Genomic DNA, 11,076 nt, shown 5'->3' with positions numbered 1-11,076 from the left:
TAACGGCAGCGCTCGTACCTGACCAATATCAGGTGAAAAAAACCACATACAATGTATTGCGATCACTTATCTCGCCGAAGGTGATTTTCGAAAGCTAGATGTCATACGAAACGGATTACCCAAATTGGTCTTCTTATTCACCCACTCAAGCATTTTAAGTAGTTTGCAATGAATCAGTTGATGTTCCGGTACCCGAACACGTAGAGTCAAAGCATGTTATTTTGCGTACTCTTGCATTCTCTTCCAGAAAGTTGGCCAAAATAAAAAGAATAAATAATAAGAATCACCCGACATCTGTGCGGGAAGTAACCACGTAGTCACACATCCAAAATCGCATTCAAACCTAGACTGAACAGAGAAAACGTTTTGTTTAAAGTGATACAACTTGCCTGTGTTTATTCGTAGCCCTAAAACCTCTTGCAACTGTCACAGATTTTTACAAGTTTTCACTGAAACTAACTCACGTTGGAGACGCTACCAGATACGCTTTGNATGCTTGGTACCCGATGTCAATCGCGTTTTTTTGGCGGTCTCTCTCAAGCAACAATGCTAAAATTCAGCTGCGACGTAGAAACGTGGTTCCGGATGTATGGTTTGAATTAGCATCTCAGGATAATTCAGTGCTCAAGTCCGAAAATTACTGAGGGTTTCAACTCCAGCCTCGGCACCCCGACAAGACTTGTCCAGACTTGGGCTACAGGGCGAATGCCCAGCCTTTGTGCTTCCCTCGGGCAATATGGGGGGTGCATTCCAAAACGGTGCTGCGGCTGAAATATTACTAGTATTGTTATGTTCCAATATTGGAACTGCAATTTTACCACTTTGAATTTCAGCAGATTATGTTTAACTGCTGTGCTGCGTGGATCCCACTGGTGAACTTATATGAATACCGTTGCGCAAATTGAATCTTTTAAAAGCACTTGGACACAGCGCACATGCCCACACAGGCACCTATGGAATGCAATTTTTTGATCGGTACCTACACTGGGAATAATTCGGGGGAGTGCCAACTCAGGTGAATTCGCAGGTTAATGATCACCTGTTTACTGATCTGTCAGTCAAGACAAACGTTGGATTGCAACGTTTTCCAATATAAACTCGTAGTCGTTGCAATGAATTCTGTATGCACAGCTCCTAGTCCTATCAACCGGAAACGGATTCTTCATGTGCACATACACCCAGCGAAGTGTCTCGCCTTTGTGTAAAGGCGCATTCCTTGGAGGCGTTAGGAATCTCATCTTTGACTTCCTTGAGATATCGGGTAAAGCAAATTAGTTACAATTAATACTGGACTGCCGGCTATGTAATTGTGAAGATCAGTTGGTTATACCCTCAAACGTTTACGATTAGGGCATTAGCCAGTTTCGTGACCGATTATGGCTTTAACGATTATAATGACTCAAATATAAAGTATATTCCCTTCAAGCTCTTATTCAATCGCATTAGTCCAATGATACTTGAAGTAAGCGCCGGAGTTTCACTACTGAACGAGCTCAGTAGGGCGGTTCTTGACAGTTCATATTCGAGGAATTGCCTTCCCGTCAGCATCTCAATGTCGGAAAAGTCTCATTAATAAGAAGCACAACGAACAAAGAGCATTGCACAAATTTGACCTTGAATCCGGGTTTCGGGTCGGCACTTCCTGGAGACTCATCATCGTTTGGTTTTACTGGATTAACCGACTGTCTCAGTGTCCAATAAGCAACCGGCTCTTCTGGCTTTTGTGATGTTTTTTTCCATAATGCTTTCTTCGGGTGGTTTGAGGGTGTTGGCAAGTTTTGGACATCACAGAATGCGCCTCAGGGATCCAGTCTTTCTTACACCTGATATATTTAGTGTTCCTACTTTCTGAATATAAGTGAAGTGGTCCCACATATTCTACTTATTCTCTGGACGTCTTCACCATACACACAGGGCATTCGTCGCGGTCATCGTTCTAGATTTTCCATTCGGCAGTAAGCCTGTAGTTAACCAGAAGCGGCACCAGGGTCGGCAAAAGAGTCTCCTGATTCGCCCGGCTTTTGACAAGTTCATTTTTTACACCAATCCGTGAATTTTAACTTGTTATTAAGAACAAACCGAATTAATTCACTTCCGGACGTCCACAAACCAAACAGGCTATCTCGTTCATAAAAGCCTTCTGAATTCTCATGTCCATTTTCAATAAACCGAGGAATAATTTTGGCGCAATAATAACATTTTCAGCAAGTATGGCTTGTAAAGCTTTATTCTCACGTCGTGATCAAATCAGGATGAAAGGCAATGTTGCTACGCGCACTCACGATTTGGAAAGTTAGGAATGAATGTTGCAGAAAGTGATAAAATTTCAGGTCGGCCATCTCCAGGTTTGAATTAACCGTCCAGCGATCTTCTAGACTTGCATTTTTTATGTAAGGTTAAACCATAGAGAAAAGTCCTTGGTTTAAAGATTCGCGTAACCTCCGACGTCACTAACTTAGATCAACCCGAACCATCGTGAAACCATCGATTTACACGGCATCTGAGAAGTTTCCATTTTGAGTCCAGTTAGTGTGTCAAGCCTTTTCCGAACGCACTGCAAAAACACAAAGTTCCCAAATATACATTTTCACTATGACGTTGTATACAAAGAACCGTATTAATGCCCGCTTGAAACAAAGATTTCACTAAGGATACTGATGAAGTCAGCCACTACGGTGCACCATTTCGTAGACCCAGTTTGTTTCTCAGTATTGTCTTAAGCCCATGGGCGCTCAAAGTATTAGGACACATTTGTCCTAGAAAACACCATAAATTACTCATGTGCACACATTGTTGAAGTACGTTTATGCAAATGACCAGTCATTTACAATTTACATGTGAATGCGAAGACACGTTGTTATAATTTGTGGACGTTTCAAACAAAAAACGAGTGACATGTCCCTCTGGATTTTAACCAGGTGCTTCTTTTCACTAGTTCCTCGCCTGGTTCAGGGAACCGCAGTTCATGCGTATTCTGGATCACAGCGGTTGAGAAATAGGGTCACTTCTAGTGTGCTGGTATTCGCTTCTTTTGTAGAGCATAAAATATTTCTTTCTTTCTTCTGTCTCGCTTGTCCCAACACGCTGACGCCGCTCCCCCAAACTTGAGTCTTGATCATTTTGCTCGCAGAATGAGCGTACCGGGTGCACACGGACCAACTTTTGAGTTTCTACAACAATCATCCCATTTAGCACGAACAAAGCTGCATTGGGGCATTTCTCAAATGGTTCGAGGCACATTGCGGCCAAAAATACAAATCAATTTTCAACGAATGTTCTTTAGGGATAACTCAGATTCCCCAACGCGAATAAGCAATGATACAAAATGAACAAAACTGGTCACAATTTCACATATCATGAAGCCTGCCGAAACGACAGCGCGGCGCTTAAGGCAGCACGTCCAGATGTTGGCTTACAGTTCCACAAAAAATTTGGGCAAGACAATATACAACCCGAAAAGGAACGTCGATTAAATGACTTAAACGAGATCCCATGCAAGGCCCGTAACAGACAAAAGGAAGAATCCTACACATGGAGACGTTTAGTTCTGCCCCAACTTTGCAGACAATAAACACAGGACTTGCGTTTTACCAGCGAGGCCTTCATATATATTGGCTAAAAAACGGAGAAAGAAAGCTTTATCTGAAGCCATGGTGCTCCAAAAAAGAAACTGTTAAACAATATTGATTGGGGTCCTATATCTCAACCGCAGGGAGCAAGAAAATGCAGGAACTACGGAAATCTGAACCGGTCGAAGGTCTCCTAAAGGGATCACGCGGATATGATCCAAATGGACAAATCACTCGCAGTGAAAGAGGCGTTCAGAAAAAAAAACAAAGTTATAGTTCAACCGCCAAACGCAAGGACATTACGTGATAAAATAGAGAAATAAGTGTGGTTAAGCGAGTACATTACTTTCGATAAAATCAGCCCGAAGCGCGATTCAAACAAGGAAGGAATCCAGCGAAAACTGGAGAGAAGTCCACTGAATATAGAAGGTATCGAATCACAACGCAAGTAAATAACCAACGGACAGACGAATTAACGAAAAATGGATTCACAAAAGACCTTGGTATCATCGGGAGATATCAGGTAGAATTTGAATACTCTTCAAACGCACTCTTTAGGTAACTGAATACGCAATCATGATATGTTCTCACGCCGCAAAAAGAACTTCCGAATGTATGTCAGGGAACCGCAGTTCATGCGTATTCTGGATCACAGCGGTTGAGAAATAGGGTCACTTCTAGTGTGCTGGTATTCGCTTCTTTTGTAGAGCATAAAATATTTCTTTCTTTCTTCTGTCTCGCTTGTCCCAACACGCTGACGCCGCTCACCCAAACTTGAGTCTTGATCATTTTGCTCGCAGAATGAGCGTACCGGGTGCACACGGACCAACTTTTGAGTTTCTACAACAATCATCCCATTTAGCACGAACAAAGCTGCATTGGGGCATTTCTCAAATGGTTCGAGGCACATTGCGGCCAAAAATACAAATCAATTTTCAACGAATGTTCTTTAGGGATAACTCAGATTCCCCAACGCGAATAAGCAATGATACAAAATGAACAAAACTGGTCACAATTTCACATATCATGAAGCCTGCCGAAACGACAGCGCGGCGCTTAAGGCAGCACGTCCAGATGTTGGCTTACAGTTCCACAAAAAATTTGGGCAAGACAATATACAACCCGAAAAGGAACGTCGATTAAATGACTTAAACGAGATCCCATGCAAGGCCCGTAACAGACAAAAGGAAGAATCCTACACATGGAGACGTTTAGTTCTGCCCCAACTTTGCAGACAATAAACACAGGACTTGCGTTTTACCAGCGAGGCCTTCATATATATTGGCTAAAAAACGGAGAAAGAAAGCTTTATCTGAAGCCATGGTGCTCCAAAAAAGAAACTGTTAAACAATATTGATTGGGGTCCTATTTCTCAACCGCAGGGAGCAAGAAAATGCAGGAACTACGGAAATCTGAACCGGTCGAAGGTCTCCTAAAGGGATCACGCGGATATGATCCAAATGGACAAATCACTCGCAGTGAAAGAGGCGTTCAGAAAAAAAAACAAAGTTATAGTTCAACCGCCAAACGCAAGGACATTACGTGATAAAATAGAGAAATAAGTGTGGTTAAGCGAGTACATTACTTTCGATAAAATCAGCCCGAAGCGCGATTCAAACAAGGAAGGAATCCAGCGAAAACTGGAGAGAAGTCCACTGAATATAGAAGGTATCGAATCACAACGCAAGTAAATAACCAACGGACAGACGAATTAACGAAAAATGGATTCACAAAAGACCTTGGTATCATCGGGAGATATCAGGTAGAATTTGAATACTCTTCAAACGCACTCTTTAGGTAACTGAATACGCAATCATGATATGTTCTCACGCCGCAAAAAGAACTTCCGAATGTATGTTGTTAATCTCAACAAAAATGTTTTCCGTCACAAAATCTTGCTTTAAATTGCCAAACACTCGACTAGTTTGGAACATTCCCTTTGGTTTTTTGCCACCTCCTCTAATGCTTTCAGATGTCGGACAAACTAGTTGAATTCTGCTGACGCGCCCACTCATGACAAAGCACGCATTGCATTTGATTGCGTGCTACGCGCGGCGCATATATCAACAGTCAACTGATAAGGGATGCACTCACTCACTTTACGTACCTTCACAAAATCTTCTTTAAATTGCCAAACACTCGACTAGTTTTGAACATTCCCTTTGGTTTTTTGCCACCTCCTCTAATGCTTTCAGATGTCGGACAAACTAGTTGAATTCTGCTGACGCGCCCACTCATGACAAAGCACGCATTGCATTTGATTGCGTGCTACGCGCGGCGCATATATCAACAGTCAACTGATAAGGGATGCACTCACTCACTTTACGTACCTACACAAACACATTCGTCACCTGTAACGCGCGGACGCCTTGCCTGTTTATAAGTCTCTGCACCAACCAACATTATTATAATTCACTAATTCATTATTATATTAATGAAACAGCCGAGCACACAGATTTTCCTTGCATGTTACTGAGAAATTTCCTACAATGATGGACATCGATTAGGATATACACATCTGCGGAGCATCACCGATGCATCCCCTCAACTATGGCTAAAATGCAGTTTTACTTCTTGGACGGCGTAGAATTTTAAACAGCACCCGGATATAAACCACGTTCGCTTAATTACAGATGTTGAAATTCGGAATCGATGATCTATACTGCACTACAAAACAGCAATATTGGTTTCTTCTTTTTAATGAGATTTCAAGAAGCCGGTCAATTAGAAGGCAAAAATGGAACCTCTCAAAGCAACTACATTTCAGACCTGTCGGCTACCTCACATGATGTGCCCTTCTCACCCATTCAGTCGGCCACATACAATAGCCAAGGCAACATATTCCGCTTCAAGTACTTGCTATTTGGTTATCTCAAAGAGCCTGTCAAAACGTAAGCGGGTAGGACTGATGATAGTTAAATATTTTCATTCGCGCCTGTTTGAGGGAGTCGTGAGTATCAGGCAGTATGGGATATAGGTGTAGTGATATAGCTTAAAATTGGATGTTGGCCAGACGTAAGGCAACATTCATAAGTTTACGCAAGAATTTTTAACGACCGGTTTTCACATTCTTGAGGCTCATCTGACAAAACTGGACAAACACCCTTTAGCACACTGTGTTTTTCTCACCAACAGACTACTACATTTATCTGAAACATCGCAGTGTTATTCTACCACAAGCGTCTGTGCACAACCATATCGATCTGTATGTAGTTTGGTTAAATAACATGGATGCAGTGTTACACACCACAGAGAGTCCGTGCTGTTATAAAATTCCATGACAATCATAGGAATTTGCAAATAATAATGAAATGATCACTATAATTGAGAACCAAACATTCCTAAACAAGTAAGGCGGTAAAAAACCTGGAGTTTTGATATGTCATTTGTGGTGCAGATCAATCAACCGAAAGTTCTAGTGCAATTGTACGGAAAATGAACAGCTCTCCGTGAGGGTTCGTAATATGCGGTGCATACGGCACAGTAACACGGTAGAGTGCATTCCTTGGTTTTACAATCCATGATGTACACTTTCCACACCTACATAATCTTTTCCTCAAACTGAGCGCCTGATTCTCCGAACCCATTGGATAGTGCAGTGATGAGCAGTGATAAGTTTTCGTAGAAAAACCTGCAGCTGTGGGTAATGAGACAAAGACGCCTTGAAATATAAAACGCGCTTTTCAGGTGGAGAATGAACGACTCAGCAGCTAAATATGTAAAATTAATTTGATCCTAATTTTCAGATTCTAATACGCATGATGCTAGAAGGAATTCGACGGCCTAAGAACGATGATGTGTTAGGATTCAACGTAAATTGTATACTAATGTATCTGATTACTTGATCCATTTGTCTCTTTTCGGCTTCAAGATTCCCATTCGACTTTCTGTTCAGTAGAATGTTGAAGATTGGAAATCAAATTTTCCGCTTCAATTTTTTGTAAAGTAGATATCTTTCAAGGTGGTTTTGGGCAGTCCTTCCGTCCTGTCTTATTCATCGCCTTTCATTAGAATGTCAAGGAATAACATATCGCAAAATAGCAGTAGAACAAAATGCGAGCAGATGGGTTGATCTATCTTGCACCCAGAAAAATGTGAACTCACAAGCAGGCTGTTAGCCAAGAACCGGATCGCCATGTTTCACAATTCGGATGAGACTTTGAAAAACTGTCATCCATACCGGAGTACAACCAAGGAAAGACCAAAGGGAGAATGTAGTATACCAAACAATCTGCACCAAATTTCAACAAAGTGGCTACAGAAACAAAATATCATTTTCCGCAAACTTGACACCTCTTCTTCTTGTACATACGCGAAGTCCGGGAAAATCACAAATTCAATATGGAAAACGTGGAAAATTCGGCATATACAAACACAATACAGGGAAGGTAATTTCCGGGACTCTTGTACACCTCGGCTGATACTGTCAACCTAAGCAGCGACTTGGACCCAGTTTACGCAACACAACGTGAAAAGGACAACAAGAATACTCAAGGAGTGCCAAATAACTGATTCACTAACCAAGAGGCAGATCAACAAAGTTCACACGCTTGAAACCTGAGGGCTCAGCGACAGGTGTAACTCTAGCATCAATCATAGCACGAGGCCAAGGAGAGCATTCTGCAAGTCACGTGGTTTATTTATCCATCGGGGCGCAGGATAACACAGCTACTAATAAAGCCGACCGACAAAAAATCTGATCGTGGTCGCAGGCCAATGCCGGGTAGCAGCACACACAAAACACTACTCTGCGAAAAACAACCGACCCACCGTTCTCCCTAACATGGCACTCGTGAACTCACCTCGATTGGTGAAGGAAAGTTTGCGATCGAATCACGTAGTTTAGCGACAAAATAAACGATCAACTTGGCATGTAAGTGGTGTATTTAAGTGTTAACCGCATCATGATTCTTCCAATTAACCAAACAAAAGAAGTTAATTTCAAAGCAGGGTGACCTGTGAACTCAGGAAGTTCATGCGCCGTTTAGCTTAGAGCATATTTCATTCACAACCACCGCGACTATGAATTCGAATGTACCAAATGTTGGCTAGTAGTATAGCATTTTGGCATCATGTCAGCTCCCGAGATAAAAAGAAACGTCGGCTGGACGAACGAAATATGTAGGGGTAATATCCCGCCTGCAATTATCGCCCAATACTTACACAAGCGACACAATGCAAGGATATTTTGACTTTAAACTAGGCAGTCAAAATTATACCCACCATTCTAGGGTCTAAAGTCCGATCACATGAACAAAGCCTAAACAGAAATCGCCTGTGGTTTACCGCACTGTGCACTTTGCTGACACCCGATAAGCTTGACTGCTGAGTAAACTGAATGCTGAATTCAGCATCCATATCGCCTAATTCAATCAAAAGTTGCAAACAGTTAATCGGTTTGTCTTCATTTTCACAACGCTTACACACCTGTGAGACGCCGGTTGTGATGCATATGATGCATATGGCCACGATTATTGATAATTATTTTCGGTCACGGACACGTCGTTGTGTAAAACGAAAGCATGGCTGAAAAGACCAAATGTTTGGTCGATTTTTTAAGTTTCACGCCCATGAAATCATGTTCACCGCCCCAACAAGGGTTGATTGGTTATCGAAGTTTCGAAGCTTCTAAGTTTCTGTCTAAGATGTCAAATAAAATCATGCACAAACGACACAAACGCCAAGGTCGCACGTGTTTATTAGGAAACGATATTTTCTCAGCAATTAATGATGAGTGTGCCAATTAAATTCTTAGACACCATTTGGCAATTAGCATTAAGTTTTCGAAACAAGTAAGATAACCAAAAATCAGTGTTCGTACATCTTAGCAAAGGAACACACATTGACCGCGTGTATAAATCTTGTCAGTTCATCTCGTAATCTTGCTTCTTTCCACTTTTGTATGTCTCACCTGATTCAAACTGCCCACACATTGAAGGTTCTGCGTTACATCACATAGTGATATTTGTACCCAGTGTCAGTCTCGTCTTTTATACTTCCGAACGAATTTATACAGTAAGGAAATCAAGTGTGCTTTTTTACCCAAATAGCACTGTTGTGGACATGCACGCTACAGTTATTTAGTCGATTATTAAATTTTAATTCTAACTTTTATTTTTTTTAATTTTATTATTTTTAATTGTTTATTCTAATTTTAGCGCAAAGAAGAACACGCGTCTTTCTGAATTTCCGAACTAGACAGCGTTTCTCAGTGGCAAGTGACATGTAGCTTATGTTGCATAATAAACCATTTATCCTCCATTAAATAGCCACCCTTGTGAAACTAATTCCTGATAGCAGTGAACATCTAGAGTCTACTTAATGTAGACAATGTGTGAACAATTCGCGAGAACGTTAGCTTCATGTTTCTACATGGAAAGTTTCATCACACCACACTTGAGCAATCAAAATTAGAGATAAGCACAAACATGACACCTAACCATTTTTCAGGTGGAGAATGAGCGAATCGGCAGCTAAATATGTAAATTTAATTTGATCCTAATTTTCAGATTCTAATACGCATAATGCTCGAAGGAATTCGACGGCGTAAGAACGATAATGTGTTAGGATTTACCTAATGTCTATACATTATAAATGAATACTAATGTATTTGAGTACTTCATCCTTGTGTCACTTCTCGGCTTGAGGAGTCCAATCAGATACAACGCAATAAAAAATGAGCACGTGCCTGATTGCTCCAGCCTCATATGTACAAATTCAAATGCGTCAATGGCCCAGACAAGACTAGATGAATGCAATGAATTATATAATATTATTCAGTCGATTAGCGACATAATTCTACAGTAAAATGCATCACAATGTGTCTGCAAATAAAAAAATAATTGTCAAATAATGAAATACAAGGCAATATGATGGTTCTCCTAAGCCAGTAACTTACTTTCTGAATTTCGTGTGCTTTTACTACGAAGCGAAATGTGCGAAGCAATTTGGTACACGCCTACTCCACGCTTTGGTCATCGGAAACTAAAGGATCGGATGAGCTTGACCCGCTGGAGAATTAGAGGTCCAAAATCCTGCACGGATTAAGTGCGAGCATTCCAAGCTATCAATATGGTCTGCTGTCCCAGTGCAAAATTTATGTTTCGGCCAGAACCAAACAACAATAGACGTCAAATCCAGGCAACAATTAACCAGTGAATGGATTTAAAGGAAAATTTACGTGTCAGCATGATGTGAACATCTGTGTGTGCTATTTACACACCTTCGAACGAATTTCTCTCCATTGTCCTTCTGCGTTGCCCAGCCGAGAAGCACTTGTAGGGCTCATTTATCCAACCGTCAAAATTTAATGAGGCGATTCAAGGCGGCCAAAAGGACACCCGGTTCTTAATTGACTATTTTCGTCGCCAGAAAGCAGCAGTCGTTGCATTGGCGCTTTGCGTGAAGGCACTGGTGCATCTGGTAGGGTAATTGGCTGAGACGTCCCTGGAAACTTTCCAGTCGCAGGAGTGCAAAGATGGTTCAGCTGCGGATTAACTGTTGACCA

The 11,076-nt window shown here is 41.4% G+C and overlaps 1 protein-coding gene across 1 annotated transcript in view; it reads right to left on the bottom strand.

Annotated features, from left to right (window-relative positions):
- The window catches only part of T265_15556 (hypothetical protein), a gene marked incomplete at both ends in the record, with an annotated part of 28,325 nt that extends 17,468 nt beyond the window's left edge, over nt 1-10,857 (bottom strand). The window contains one exon of the mRNA XM_009178598.1: nt 10,792-10,857. Coding sequence (XP_009176862.1) covers nt 10,792-10,857 — 66 coding nt within the window. The remainder of the gene's footprint in view (nt 1-10,791) is intronic.
- Between the last annotated feature and the right edge of the window lie 219 nt (nt 10,858-11,076).

Source organism: Opisthorchis viverrini (genome assembly GCF_000715545.1).
Source record: "Opisthorchis viverrini unplaced genomic scaffold opera_v5_601, whole genome shotgun sequence".
Classification (NCBI taxonomy): domain Eukaryota; kingdom Metazoa; phylum Platyhelminthes; class Trematoda; order Opisthorchiida; family Opisthorchiidae; genus Opisthorchis; species Opisthorchis viverrini.
Note: the sequence above shows the minus strand (reverse complement) of the source record. Positions and strands in the feature narration are given on the sequence as shown.